Source organism: Eleginops maclovinus, chromosome 16 (genome assembly GCF_036324505.1).
Source record: "Eleginops maclovinus isolate JMC-PN-2008 ecotype Puerto Natales chromosome 16, JC_Emac_rtc_rv5, whole genome shotgun sequence".
In the NCBI taxonomy this organism is placed as follows: Eukaryota; Metazoa; Chordata; class Actinopteri; order Perciformes; family Eleginopidae; genus Eleginops; species Eleginops maclovinus.
Window position 1 is genome coordinate 11,351,078 of NC_086364.1, and position 15,683 is coordinate 11,366,760.

At 38.5% G+C, this 15,683-nt stretch overlaps 1 protein-coding gene across 1 annotated transcript; it reads left to right on the forward strand.

Annotated features, from left to right (window-relative positions):
- The first annotated feature begins 2,050 nt into the window (after window positions 1-2,050).
- kmt5c (lysine methyltransferase 5C) lies at window positions 2,051-14,467 on the forward strand. Its single transcript, XM_063904013.1, has 9 exons — window positions 2,051-2,382; window positions 2,821-2,953; window positions 3,595-3,760; window positions 3,937-4,046; window positions 4,139-4,302; window positions 5,270-5,289; window positions 5,474-5,610; window positions 5,740-5,912; window positions 7,647-14,467. Exons 2-9 carry the CDS (start codon window positions 2,841-2,843, stop codon window positions 12,950-12,952), a joined length of 6,189 nt encoding a protein of 2,062 aa, XP_063760083.1. The 5' UTR covers window positions 2,051-2,382; window positions 2,821-2,840; the 3' UTR covers window positions 12,953-14,467.
- The last annotated feature ends 1,216 nt before the right edge of the window (window positions 14,468-15,683 follow it).

The window sequence follows — 15,683 nt, forward strand, 5'->3', positions numbered from 1 at the left end:
CCTTCAAGTCCTTGGAGATGTAGTCTGTGGTAGCTTGAATGCCTTAACGCCTTTTAAAATATGCAGTTGCACTACTCTGGGTTGTTTCCAGTTTGCTTCGTGATTGACAGTCTAGATAAGTTCTTCTTTCTTGGCAGTTGTGTAAAAAACATAGGGGTAAAATATTCCTTGAAGGTGAATCTAATTTGAATAGTGTTCATTGTTTATACATTAGTGTTGATGTAGGCCAGGGGTGTCCAAACTACGGCCCGGGGGCCAAATGCAGCCCGCAGGCCATTTTGAAGCGGCCCTCTGCACATTCTAAAAGTAAAATGAATATGGCCCACAAATTAAACTTCTGCTTGTCTTATATTGTACTTCTCAAATATATATGTTCAGATATATTAATGAGCCCAATTTAAAATAAGTTCAGTCATTTAGAATCTAAAACATTTTCTAACAAATCTTAGTTGATAAAAAAAAAACTAAATAATGTATTTCTATAACCAGCTTGAAATGTAACTTTCATATTTACTCTTATTATCAGCAATCTGAGGCTTCTGTTTTAAGGAAGGAGCTGCCAACAGAGTAAATGAACCCTAAAGACAGACAGGATGTAGGCTGTTCTTTCTGAAAGCGTTTTCAAGTGTCGCACATTATTCACCTACATTTGATTTGTTTTGCTAACTTATAACTTAACTTATGAGACAATATTCACCTCTATCAGTGGCCCAGCTCTCCGTATATTTTTCTGTATGTGGCCCTCGGTGAAAAAAGTTTGGACACCCCTGATGTAGGCTATTCAATTGAACATCTTAGAATACATATGGAAAAGCAATTACAAAAACAATCTTGGTTTCAAAACAGTAATGACAAACTTTGTATCTCTGGTTTTAGCAAACTATTTGTATGCCTATTTTCCAAAGGGGGTCAGGATCAATAAGCCTGGACTTTGACTCTCTGGATACCAAAGGTTAGTTTGTTATTCAAAGAAGGCAAGGTGTGCATCAGGCACAGAGGATTTGCACATTTCAAACTGTTTAAGATAACATGCTCTTTGAAGGCAACTTTAAAACTTTGAAGACACCAGAAGATTGGAGAAATGCATCACATTAAAATCGATTGATGGGCCATTTAATCAATACATTAACCCAAGACAATGACACAATCGCTTAATAATAGTCTTGATGTTGTTAAGTTGTTTTTTGTTTTGCACACAATATAGGAAACAGGCTTGTATATTGAATTATGCTGAAGTTTAAAAATGCAGCAGGCGGCTATGGTATTTCAACTGGTGACAGCATTCCTGCTCTGTACTGGCTGGCAGTTACTGTGAATGATTATGTTAGATTCTTTGCAGCAGCCAAATAGTGACCACTGTATTAAATTTGTCTTTAAATCAATAAAATAAAAAATAACCTTTATTTATATAATAAACTGTATTTATATAGCACCTTTCATGCTTGACGCAGCCCAAAGTGCTTTAGCCTACAGAGTATGACAAATATATATATATAAAACGTGAGGAACGTAATTAAAAACAAGATATAAAAACATATTTCCATTTAATTTTCCTATTTAAATGTATTAGCAAGTATTGTTATTAATGTGTTCATTAATAATCATAATTCTGTTTTGGAGACACATGTCAAGTAGAATATCACTAAAGAGTATATCATTTAATTTATTGACGTATTAATTTAAAAGTCAACTACTTCCCTTTAGTCATGTTATTAATGAGGAAGTTTCCAGAACTTGGTCCAATTATGTATACAAACCGTTGCTAATATGCCATTAGGAATAGGGACAACATCTATTGGCACGTCTATATCATTTTCGGGATGTAGTGAGAAACATGTTTTCCCCGTTGAGGATTATGCTGGGCTGGGAACATACGTATGGCTCACCTCTGCTCTGGATCAACAGCAAAGCTAAACGAGTTGCCCCCACCCACAAGAAAGCCTGACCAATCACTGAGCTTAAAACCCCTGATTTGTAAAAAAATGACCTTGACCTCAGCGAATAGCGTAACATGTGGGCGTTGCCAAAACTAGTTCGGTTGCACCGAACGTTGCCCATCAACTTTTGCTACTAGAAGAGGGTTGTGTAAAGCTAGTAAGCTAGCAGCATAACATATCCATTCGAAGCTACTTTTTACCACGCGTGGTGTTTTTCAACCTTTTGCCATTCAATCAGGGATTCAAAATCGTAAACAAATAAGCAACACATTCCAGAAGTGACGAAGAGCCTCCATTTTCGTACGCGGCTGCCCGGACCAGCCTGAAAGACGGCAGAAAGCTAGCTGTTTGTGCTCTAGGCTAACTTTCCCTGCCAGAGCAATCAGGCATCTTGTAACAAAGTGTCTATCTGACGATACTTTTGTCGACTACAAAACCCTCCCAGGTATGTATTTGGAAAACCTCATTAACAGTATACATTGCGTATGAGAGCATATTGCTTCACAGGTCGGCAACAATCTAATACAGTTCATGTTACGTTAGCTGCAGACCGTTAATGCTAATGTTAGCTTCTTCACTCCTCAGCTGATAACGCATATTTTCCCAGCAAGCTGACATGCTAAGCTAACGTTAAGCTAATGGGGAAGCTAACATGGGGCTCGGTCACATTCCTAACCGTACCAAGTTGTGGTTGTAAACATAGTGTGACGTTATATCAAACAAATAATACCGGGCTGTGAGCCTGCCTAAAAAAGTGAATTAGTTATTAACCTAATGTTACGTAATTTGCGTTCTCTGCTGAGATGCAAAGCTGTAGATGATTACGGTGTGTTGTTGTTGTCATCATATAATTCGTAGTGTTACTTTGACCCGGTGATTGCAGCATGCTGATGGTGGGAGGCAATGGACGGATGCACTAGAATGAGTGTGAAGGAGCTGTGTGAGACCGATGACCTGGCCACCGGTTTGGTGCTGGACCCTTTGCTGGGCTTCAGCACCCACAAGATGAACATCAGGTAATGACTTACTCAACATTGTTGTACAACGGTCAATTTAGGTGGAGAAGTTTTAACCTTTTATAGTAGGATATCGGAGGATCCCAAATAAATGAATATTTTTACTTATCCTTTCTTATTTTATTAAAGGGTGCTTGCCTCCTTATTAAATAAGTCAACGTTTACTTCTGCCTCTTAGGTGCACTGCACCAATGCTATATTTCTGTTCTGATTTTTGTGTATATATATGGTGTCATGACACCCAACCCCTCCATGAAGTGTCAATATAGAGACACAATTTAAAGATGTCTTGGATTTGGAAAAAACACAACATAAAATAAATGTTACATTTAGAAAAAACTAATTTTGCAATATTGTATTGTATTTTTGTATTTTGATGTGCAATTGCTTAATAAAAATGTGCTCAAAAAAAAAGAAACTAATTTTGGAGAAGTTTTATTTTTATTTATTTTTCTGTGTTTTTTTTATCTTACCAAGACATACTAAATTACTAGTCTATTAACACAGTAAGTATCAATGCTGATGGAGACTAAATGTATATCTAAAATACTAGATAAAATAGATTTTATATAGACTTATCTTTTTTCCTTAACTGTTTCTGCTTGTCTTAAAAGCCATTTTATGCTTTCTTTCTTTATCAGTCCCCAACCAGAGATCCGGCGCTGGGGTAACCTCAAAGAGACCCTGTTGCGCTTTCAACGTACGCATGATTTCGATGCTACGTTTGAGGCGCTGACAGTGGGCGAACACGCTGGTGACTATTTTAATGCATTAGGAATCCATCGACTGGAGCTGCTGAGACAACATGTAAGCTGATATATTTAAGTCTGTGAAACTGTATAAATATTTAATCCAATAGATAAGTTGACAAAGGTCTCTGTTTTATATTATCTGGATTAGTTCATAGAAAGCTACATTTTGACTCCTGAATTTGTCACTTGAATGGGAGAATATAATCCAAACCTTTTTGTTGTTGTCTGCAGGTGTATCGCTACCTTGATGCCTTCCTACTGGATAGTGGAGTCAAAATAGAGTCCTGTGACAGATACTCCTCAGAAACAAATGGAGCAAAGATTACCTCAACGAGGCAATGGTAATCTCTCGCACATTTATCAAGGCAGCATTTCCTTCACCTTTTGTTTTTTATTTTATATCGGTATGTGGCTTTCATATGTTTTGTCGCAGGTTTGCAGGAGAGCGTGTGGAGGTCCTGCTGGGCTGCATAGCAGAACTGAGCCCCACCGACGGCACTGTCTTGAGGGCAGGGGTCAATGATTTCAGTGTGATGTATTCAACACGCAAACGCTGCACTCAGCTCTGGCTTGGGCCTGCAGCTTTCATTAACCATGGTGAGTTTATTTGCATCCATGACTCATATTTTCTAAGCACACAGATATTTGACCAATTCACAATGTTCCTTGCTGATTGGTGTGCTTGCTTGTGAGATTCATTTCAAAATTGAGAAAACAAAAACACTGAAAAATTAATTTGAGTAATTTTCTATCTTTGATAAGCTTTTCTGTTTGATTCGTGAGCATCACTCGTCTCAACACAAGACTTCTTACATTTTGTGCAAATTAACAATATATATAAGAATTTTTTGTACTATTATTTGTCAAACTTGGAGATATAACCAATAAATTACAAGATTGAAGCTTTGAATTATAGTAAAGAAAATGTGTTTCTAGAAACATTCAAATGTGTCAAAAAAATGAACCATTTGTGAAGGTATCTTAAAGTGCAGGAATTACTTTGGTATTTTATGTATCGTCACAACGATTGTAGAGATGACAAATTCACCATACATTGATACAAAAATAGTCAACGATAATTTATGGTTAATTGTTTAAACATAACTTCCCTTTTGAAGGTTTCATAGTCTTTTAGAATAAGAAATTGAATATTTGTAAGGTTTTGGAATGTCAAATAGAACAAGTCAGCATGGGGTGTTGGAAATTGTCGTGTGATTCTTCACTACTGACATTTTGTAGACCAATGAACAAAGAAACCCTGTTGCAGGCCTTGCTATTGTGAATTTAAAAATCACAGCCCAGGGTATGAACTGAATTGTAATGTGTACAAAAGGTGCAGGGAACTTCAAGTTGATTCTTCCGTCCACTCAAAGGGCATTCTCTGACGAGATCTTTTAATAACGTTTGAGAGTTAATCAGCTTCGCCTTTGAGACTTTTGCAAAATGAATCCTGCACAAGCAGGTCAACATAATAGCAAGACTTTCAGTCATTGCTGTGACGGAATGAATAACTTGTAACCTTTTATCTCTGTCTTTATCTCTCTTTGTTTGTCCTGGGTTGAAGACTGCAAACCAAACTGCAAGGTAATCATTCAAAATGTTGACTCTGTCAATCGTTAAATGTTTGCATTAATGCATTTCAGATACACTAAGTAGAAACAGAAATATACTCTACTGTTTTTTAACTGTTCTTTTGTTAATGTATCCCATGGGCCAACCAACCTTTGTCTTTTGCTGTTTTTTTTCTTTCCCCTTTTCACCCGCCCAGTTCCTCCCAGGGGAGAAGAATATCGCGTGTGTCGAGGTGATTCGACCCATTTCACCTGGGGAGGAGATCACGTGCTTCTATGGTGCCAGCTTTTTCGGCGAAGGAAATGAAATGTGTGAATGCTGCACCTGTGAGAGGTGTGTCTGTCAGCTCGATAAAACCTTTTTAACTGCTCGGTTTAAAATAAATAAATACTGAAGATATTGTTTATCAGAATCGAAAATACTGTTTGGGTTAATTTTTTTAAAATTATTTTTTCACGTTAGGAATGGAGAGGGTCACTTCAAACACAAAGGAAAGCAGCCAGAATGTGAAGAAACAAAGGACCATGTGGGGCAAAAGTACCGCCTTAGAGAGAGATTGCTTCGTCATCACCGAGAGAAGGGTCACTTCGCTGCAAGGACGATAATACCAGGAGCCCACTCAGGAATCTTTAAAGGTAACTGCTTTATGATTAAAAAAAAATATATATATCTTTCTAAAATAAGGAGAAAAAAAGCCAGATCATTTGTATTGCTTGCTTCCTAAAAGCCCTCTCAGCAAGACAGAAGTAGCTGAAATAAACCAACAGGAATATCAGCTGTACAATGAATTATAAAGCAGTGATGTTGGTAATGGCAGATATTTTACTAAAAGCTCAACAGTTGTTCTCATCACTTCAGTGGTTGTTAAATGCACCATCAAATTAAACGCCTTTAGGAAAACCAACACGGCTCATTCATTAAGGTCCACTCAGCACATCATTTGTAAAAAACTTGGCTGGAATTCCAGATTTACTACCTTACATTTAAATCAAGACGAGAAAATATTTGTTGAAATATATTTTTTGAAATGTCAGATTTCACCACTTGCCTGTTTTATTGTCCTTCACATTAGGCCCTCAAATCTCAAATTCTGCCAACTAAGTGACATTTTTTCTGTTTTCAGACTTAAAAATATAAACTTAGATATAAGAATTATTTTAAACATTTTTTTTCTATTTTGAATTTGACTTTTTGCCCCCCTGCCAATATTTTGTTAGCAAACAAGGTATGGGGCCGTTTTAGTCATAGATGTACTCAAAGGATACACATACAGGGGCATTGACTTAAGTTCAGTCTAATGCAGTCAGTGATATGTTAATGGAATCAGTTTCACTCTTTGGAAACAGATACTACTGTGAATGCAGTCATTCAGACCCTGTTTGGATAACGTGTTTTTGTATATAATCTAAAGGTGAATTGAGCCTGATAAGGGAGCAGAGTGTGTTGCCTCTTCGTGACGCCAGGATTCAATGTAGCATTATATCGAAACACGTTTACTTTTGTAGCTTAATTTAGTGTTAAACAACCCTTAAGCACTTCTTTTTTTTTCATGAGTTAGGTTAAGACAAAACAAATCTTCAGCATAATAAGAAGAACGTGTATGCTTGTGTAACCATAACAAAACAAAACCTTGTACCAACCGATAACCATAACGTCTATACAATAATGTGATGACCTTTCTGGAAACAAACAGAACATCATATCCTTAAACATTTAGACTACATACAAATTGTTTGACACTGCTAAATAGATATGGATTTGTTTTTTTTAAATCTTCATAGTATATATGTGTATGAGCATGTACTACAGGTGATGTGAATTAATTGAGATTGCGAGTAATCCCTGCATCTTATGAGGATATATAAAATATTTTCAAGTATGACAGCTGTTCCTGTAGTTGTATTATTTGCAAGAAACAGATAAACTACTTCTACAATCTCCTTATAATGCTCATTGTTTTTATACTCGTAGTATCATGCCATCTGTAACATGTTTTACTCTTTGCTGTTATTTTGGGCCAATATACATGATTAGTTGCTTCCAGACAAAGAGAAAACTAAAACTGTTTCTTTGTTTTGTTCCTTTTGACAAGACAAGACATTTGAAGACCGGTACTCAAAACAGCAATCTTTGTAATACATTTTTCAGGGCTAGTAGAACTCATCAGTGGATTAATTCATTATTTAAATATCTGGAAAAAGGTTAATAAGCTTAAGTTAATAAGAGTCTTTCATATAGTTGAATACAATAGAATGTCTGTGTTTTTTTTTAAATAAGCAGGATTTCTGTACACTGCTTATACTGATGAGGATTAAGCAAAGAAGAAATGCTTCAACTTTAACTGTTTATTTTTTGTCTTTTATTCATAGCCATCCCTTCAAGGAATTCCTTTACCCAGCAGATGAGGAGAAATGCTTTGAAAAACAGACAATTTTGTCAAACAAAGAAGTGGAGACGAGAGAAGCTCAGACTATCAGGGAGGCACGGAGGGAAATCCTCCACAGACAGCCAGTGTCGAACACTTCCTTATTGGTCTGACTTCACTCTGAAGGACATTAGAATCAGAGTACGGCGCCACTCGGTGGAGTTCTTACTCAATTGTAAGAATCCAAAAAGCAAAGAAAGGGCTTTGCTTCAACAGCTGGAAGAAGTGAGGCCAAAAGATAATGGGATAAGTGAACTGAATTCGACTGGTGTAGAAAACAACAGTGAGGTAAACTTGAAGCCTTTCACTCTAACTTCCTCCATGTCAGTTCTTCAGAAAAGTGGCCCAACAGGATGCAGCGCAGGCCTTAATGGGAAATCTGTCAAAGTGTTGGATAGGCGGGCAGTTCCCCAGAGGTACTCTTCAAGACAAAGAAGCATGATTCAAACCACGCTCGCGTATCAAACAGGATCCAGCAACACAGCGATCACTACAACCATTTGTCAACCTGTCCAAAATGACAAAATCTGCAGTGCAACAACACAGGAGAAGATTGAAAGAGCCACCACAGAGAGTCAAAGCAACAAGTACAGCAGCACTGAATCCTGCATCATCAACACGGCTCAAAACCCAGCTGCTGGGAAAACAGAACAAAGGACTACCAGGGCATCAGCCATGTTGGAAGTCTTTCAGAGTGTCACCGATAACACAAAGGAATCTGGAGACAATCCACCAATATCCCTGAAGCAATACCTAACAGTAAACCTAACAAGGTTATCGTTGCCACAAAGTGTAAAAGCAGATGGGAAAGACATTGTAAAGTTATGTGGAAGGACCAGGCATAGCCAGTGTCCCAGACCAGCACCTCTGTCAGTGCAGTCAGAAAAAAGATGGTCCAGATCTCAGCAGAGGCAGGGAGGAAGCTCAGAGACCTGCTCAGCTGAAGGTAACAGAGGGGTAAGGGAAATGTTTTTCAAAGCCATTGATAAAGTCAATTTAAGGGAGTGCCAAGCAAGTGAAGCTGTAGATGATTTATCCCCCAGCAAGAAAGGGGGAAATGATAAAGTTATAGAAATACAAACGATATCACAAAAAATATATGACGTACAGAAAGAGCAGCAGGACATTGTAAAAGGCAAAGTTGAAGGGCAGGAAGAAAAGAAAATTGCAGCTTCTGCAATTGTGGAATGTAAAAATAACACAGGCCTGGAAGAAGTGAAAGAGGCAGAATGTAAAATTGTGCCCAGTGAAAAAACTAAAGAACCAAATATCATACAGTATGACAAAATTAAAGCTGAGGAGGGAACTGTTAAACTAGCAGAACAAACGACTAGGAGTGCAACTAATCGGCCAGTAAATAGGCTTGAGGAAGATATTGTCATAAAGCAGGCAAGGGTTATGTTGTCTGATATTTTAAGAGATGCACCTTTAATAGATAAGATATTACACAATGATATTGTAGGAAGAGGGGTTTCTACCGCGCCCTCTGAAGAAACAGTAAGTGCTGAGGGGGAGGAAGAACTGGGTGAAACAAGAAGAGGCAGGTCCAGTTGTTTGTTGCAGAGAAGGATGTTGAGGCAACGACAGTTGAGGCCTAGAACAGCAAAAACAATGGCAGAAGCTAATCAAAGAACAAGGGGACACTTTAGAAAAGAAGGTTCGGCTTTACTGAAGACTGAGTTGAGTGAGGACAGTTTAAGGCTTCTGTCGTCACCAAGGCATAATGACCCATCGGCCCCATGCTTTAACCAACTACCTCATAAGTCACGCATTACAGCAAAATCTGCAAGTAATCTGCATCCAGGTACAAATACACAGGCGCACGTACAGTCCAACATTCCGCTCAAAAAACGTACATTTCGCAGTTCTGTGGAAATAGATTCTGAACAACATGTGATTTCTGCTTCAGATCAAGCTTCTAAAGAAGCCACTGAGATAAATTCATCTGCAGAGCTGAAGAGTAGCAAAATGAAGAGAGATAAGAAAAGCAGATGTAGGAGAACAGAGCTCCAGAGGTTAAACCCCAAATGGACTGCAAAACAAAACTCCTGTAAGCGATTGCTTCGTTCCCATTCTAATGAAGTTCAGCGACACAAACTTTTGAGAAAAGTTCGGAAGATTAAAATAGAGAGGCAAGATCAGGACATTGACAAGACTCCGATTCGAGTGAGTGATAGGCTTGCAAAGGAAAAACAGGCTGGGGATCGTGCTAAAATGCCTGTTCCAAATACATCCCAAAAACATGATGAGGTTGAAACAGAAATCCACCAATGTGGTTTGGAGGAGATGAAGCCGCAGCTCGATTTTAAGATCCGATTTAAGAGGAGGAGAGGGAGAGTATGGGAGATGCAAAAAGCAGGATTGGGAAATATGGCATTAAAAACAGAAAAGTGTGATGGGTTGATGACCTGTGACCCTTTTAAAGCAATCATGGATTCTGTATCAATTTTAAACATGGAGATGGAGGCAGCTCAGGCACATGTACAGGCTAGTAAGAAGTCAAAGAGCAGATTGCATCATTTGAAAAAAAGAGGTGAGAAGCTGAGTGAAATTAAAACAAATACCTCCTCAGACACAAAACCAGAAAAAGACCTCGAAAATGTACATGCACCCAGTGAAACACCCAAAGCCAAAATTGAGATTACAGAAAAGCTTGATGAGGAACATCCAGATGGAGTTAAACTGCTGCAAGACAAAATCAAGGACTGTAAAACTGATAGTAACATGCCAGCTGTAGCAAAAGAAACAAAAATTGAAGATCATTATGTAAATAATTGCTGCTTGTTTGAGACTGGGTCACAACAGAAACTGCAGCCTGAATTAGATTCAAATGGTCTTCCATTACCAGTAATTAAACTGCGCAGAAAGACGGAGGATATTTGGGAGGTGGACAGCAAAGAGAGGGTTATACAAACTGAACTTAAAGTAGAGCCAAAAGTAAAGAAAGAGATGTGCACTCACCTTTTAGGGAAACAAAATAAAGGATGTCCTAGTTTCAGCAAGCTCAAAGAAGAGTTCCCTTTCCAAAGACTTAACAGGAACTCTGCCTTTTTGAAAACAGAAGTGCAGCCATTTTCCTTGTCTCTGTCACCACTGTCGCTGTCTTCCCCTCTTAATGACAATAAAACTGAAGTGGTATACTCAACTGCAGATGCAGTCACTGAAAGGCCAGAGATGAACAGCGGAGGAAGGAAACAGAGGCACAAAATGGAGAGACCACGAAAGTGTGTGCCTGTTGAAACACCCACCACTTGTCTTAGTCACACTCTACAACAAATTGACAACAGTCTTTCCAGGCTCACAGAGGGCTTGTGTTCATCTCAGACTTTGGAAAAGCCAATAGCCTGTTCCAGTGCTTGTAATTCTGTTATCCAGCCCCCATCCCAGTCTCCTCTATTCACAACTGCAGATACCATGCTATCTGGTGAGCCTAACTTCACAAACTGCTGCGATGATATTCTGGATTTTCAGTGCCTCAACTTTGAGGGATATTATCAGCCACAGAATATACTTCCATCGTCCCCATCAGATCTGTGTTCACTGGATGCTCCCACTGATCCTTTCAGCAGTCCCCTTTCTCACAGCCCGTCTGACACATGGGCCACTGAGACGCCGTACCTTGGCCCTCCGAGTCCAGGAAATAACTTTACAAATGAGGATCTGCAGTTTTTTCCTGGTTTCAATTCTTCCAAAAGTGACACTGTTCCTTTGGAATGTGAAGTGAGGGATGCTCCCAAAGACAGAAACCAACCCAACCCCAGTTTTGGTTTTGCAGCTCTAGGCAACATTGACTTCACTGCTAAGGATCGACTTTTTAGTAAAAATCCAGGGATGAGACCGTCCAGAGAAGACTTCAGAACTCAGTCTTTTCCTGTGGTCAGCAAGCCTCGATTGTTTGGTGCAACACCATCTTCTGTTACATCTCAAACTCCTGTTACTTTAACCCCACCATGCATCAATGTAAAGGCGAGCACCAGCCAACCGAAAGCCCACTCGAACATTAGAACCCAGGGCCCCTTCCATCGTATGACCATTCCTAGTAAATCCCAGACTTTTTCTAGTTGTCAGCCAACGACAGCAAGAGGAGTGCCCCAGAGTTGCTTCACTAAGTCTGTTCCACCATCTCAAACTGTTAACAAATTCCCCTCTGCTCAACTCTTCACTTTAAAAAATCCAAATCCTCCCGATAATCCTTTCAAATTCCAAGAGAAAAGCTCCACAGTTATTCACAGGGTGCTTAAGTATCAGGGGGGGAACCAGAGTCAGAACCTGTATAGTGCACCATGTAAAGACGCCATGGCTGCTGGCAGCCCGATTGTCACATCTAGAACATTTGGTACAAAATCTGGTGCGTTTGAGAAAACCCAGCAGAGTCAGAAACTAGGTGTCGGTGTTGGCAGTCATCATAAAGGCAACATTTCTGTTCATGGGTTTGGAAAAGATGTTGAACATTTTGGATCCTCCAGCAACCCCATCAGGTCCAACCCTCACTTCAACAAACCCAACTCTTTACCTCTGTCTTCTGTTAAAAATACAATGCCATCTGACAAACACGAAAGTGGTGAAAATAATTTCACTTTCAAAAACATGCAAAGACCCCTTTTCTTTCCTAGCAAAGGGTCTGATGGTTATTCATCATCACAAGACAAGAAATCCACTTCGTCAACCTCAGATAAGCACCAGTCATGCTTTATTCAGCAAGATCCCTATGATTTTAGCTTCAGTTCATCTATTTCTCCTATGCCTCAGCACAACAATCCCCAAGTGGCTCAGACTACAGCTCCTGGTACGCCGGCACCAGCAAACAAGAGTCAGTCCTCAACCTCCTCGGCCTCTTTCCCTTATGGCTATCAAGGTCCTCCTTACGTACTTAATTTCAGTGGAGATCATTCATTGACCCTAGGTCTCAGGGATGGGGCTGACGGTTACCCAGGATTAGGCTCAACAAACTACACCTACCACTGTCTGATGGAACCTTCAGGCACCCAAGGAAGACTAGTTCTTGAGCCCTGTGGACCCCAGCTGTCTAACCCAGCATCTTTTTCTTTGGGTGGATTCTCAGGGCTCAAAGGTCAGGATGACCATTGCAGAAAGGACATGCAGCAACAGTGCCAGCCTGGGGAACATCAAGGCACACAACACTATGGACCTGTTCCATTGTCTCATTCAATGGGTCCCACAAAACCCAAGAGAGTGAGGCTAGTGGTGACGGACGGCACAGTAGACTTAGATCTCCAGTACTCGGATTGATTTATACCCCTGCACAGTTTGGATGTTGTTTGCTAAAGGGGAAATACAGTTTCTGCCACAAGATGTTTTTGTAAGCACTGTAATGTGAATCTTCCATTCATGAGAGCCTGTTTACTTTTCTAAATTACCATTTTGATTGACTGTTAGTGTATGAATGACTTACAGAGGAGTTTTATCTAAAGCAGATGTAACAGTGTGTTAAAACTACTGTGTATGATTTGTCAAAAATGTAAACAATACACATCAATTTTTTTAAATGTCCAAATTCAAAAATGTATGAATAAAATAGCTAATTAAATATATTTGTGACTTTAGACTTACAGGCCTAGTAAACATTGAAAGCCCTTTTATGTACTGTAACATAGTATGACTTTTTCTATACAATGTATGTCGGTCAAGACACGAGCACCATCATTGCTTGCTGGTACTTGTATTGGTGTAAGAAGGCAGCTTTGTGCCTCAGTCTTTGATATGTTCTTGTGACTTTTTAAAGAAACAGTTAACCCTCTTTTATACTCACAGTAAGCTCCTTTCTCATTTTGTGTGTGTGTGTGTGTGTGCATGTGTTTGACAGGCAGGTCTTAAGGGATCAAATTAAGGTGTGTTGTTGCACCTTCTCCTGTGACTGTTTATGATCATTAGTCATTTTTGCATTAGTGAAAGGCTTGTGCATGAACGGTGTACAGTAAAAAGATTTCCTCACCGTAACTAATATACAGTATATTCAATGACAACTTTAGTGGGAAACCACATGAACTGCAGGTTTCACAGCTGCTCTTTTGAGTACCTAGTTGAGATTAAAAAACTAACTGCAATGTTTTATTTTTCAGGCTGTTGTGCTTGATGGATTGAGGTAAAGTACACCATCTTTGTTATGGGTGTCAGCAAGGTTGAAACGTTTAGATATGTATGTTACAAGAAAACTGACAATCTTCTCCCGGAGTGTCTCCCTTTTTATTGTTATCTTTTTTTTTCTTTCAAGGAAATCGGTTATTATACAGAAAGTAAAACATAGAGATGTTTTTTGTTGTTGTTGATGGAGCAACACAATTGTGTCTTTACACAAACAGAATTACTTGTTGTTGATTATGAAAGTCATGCAAACAATCCCTCATTTCATGTACTGTATGTTGAACCCATTCTCCATTAGTGGGCAGGAGTGTTCGTTGTGACTGCACAGCCTTTCATTACTAAGAAATTGTACTGTCTTGATAAGGAAAGGCCAATTATTTATTTTAATATCCTCATCCTTGAAATGGTGCTTTTATGTAATTTATATTTAACATTGATTGTTCAAACTGTTAAATGTTTTGTATTATTATTTAATAGGACAAAATAATGAATTGATTTAGACTGAGTATTTAATTTCCCAGCATTCAACATGTTATTCAATGTTTCAGTTGTTACAGGAAAACTTTTGTCTTTTTTCTTATTCGCAGTTAGTCTTAATGAAAGTCTGCTGTAGAAATGTATAAATGTAGCTATATCATTAAAGATAATTCATTCTTTTTATATGTTTTCTGTATTTGAGTCTACTTCTCAAGCCTGAACCCTATCTCGTTCCCAAATCTGCTCATATCTAGTGACCTACATTTATATAGTCTTTTTAAATGTCCCTAATATTGAAATAATTCAATATTTATCATTTTCAGATTAAGGCTGCTCTGTTTTGTCAACAAAAAAAAAAAAGTAGTATCATATAAAACAGAAAACATGTATCTATCTATTGGTTATAAATATCCATATATATGTGAAAATACATATGTGTAGAAGTAGAATAGATGCAAACTCAAAATTGTAAGGAGCAAAGTATTTGAGTAGATGTGCCTAACCACTGGTAACTGTCTCCTAAGAGTTTAAGTTTTGGTTTATCTTTAGTTTCCTGATCTTGGGGAGAGCGTTCATCCTCCTGGTTTATTGCTCAGCCTTCCTCTGTACCTGTTCTTTCATCAGAATACAGAATACCTTTATTAGTCCCACACAGGGGAAATTTACAACCAGTGCTTTTCTCCTCGATCCCCTCCTCTTCTTCGGCACATGACCCAGTTGTGTATTTCTTTCTCAGTGACAGCCGAGCAGTTAATTCTGATGCCAAGTATAATAGTTTTCTTATAATTAGGACAGAAAGAGGGTGAGATGTTATTTCTTGTATTAGTGAGATTGTACATATTAAAAAAAACCTGTGTTTCTCTGTTACAACAGGACACAGAATAATTCTGCTGAGCAGTGGCGGAAGAACCAATTGGTTCTGCAGTAAAATGTCCCCTTTTTGACTGATAAACTATTATTTTATTTATAGTATTACATGGTTAAAATGGATGTTTCATTGTTCAGGATAAGCAGCTCCTTACTGTTGCATGGTCAACGTGGAGCTTAACTTTTTTGACATAATGTTGGGTAGTTCAGTCCAATGATTCCTAAAACGGGTGAGCTAAGGGGTCCTGGGGTGATTTTATGGGAAATAAAAGGAAAACAAATTCTGATGCCTTGAAAAAAAGTTTGTAATATTTAGATTTCTTTTCACATTATGTAAGTGATAGGGGTGTAAGAAAAATAGCACACTCATGGCTCTACTTTCTGAAGATTGGAAAATAGTTGAAGCATGTATTATAAATAATCAAGTAGTTTGTATGTAAGAATACATCTTGAGTACTTAGCAACTGCTTTTATTCTTGTGTACGCCATGCAGGGTTTCTTTATTCAAAATGTGGGAGAATTCAATTTTGTGCCA

Excerpts from the sequence above, each read along its gene's own strand:
- kmt5c (XM_063904013.1), top strand. The coding sequence starts at position 2,841 with ATGGACGGATGCACTAGAATGAGTGTGAAGGAGCTGTGTGAGACCGAT. Across the intron at positions 4,303-5,269 it reads TGCAGCTTTCATTAACCATG|ACTGCAAACCAAACTGCAAG; the intron begins GTGAGTTTATTT and ends CCTGGGTTGAAG. Across the intron at positions 5,913-7,646 it reads CCACTCAGGAATCTTTAAAG|CCATCCCTTCAAGGAATTCC; the intron begins GTAACTGCTTTA and ends TTTTATTCATAG.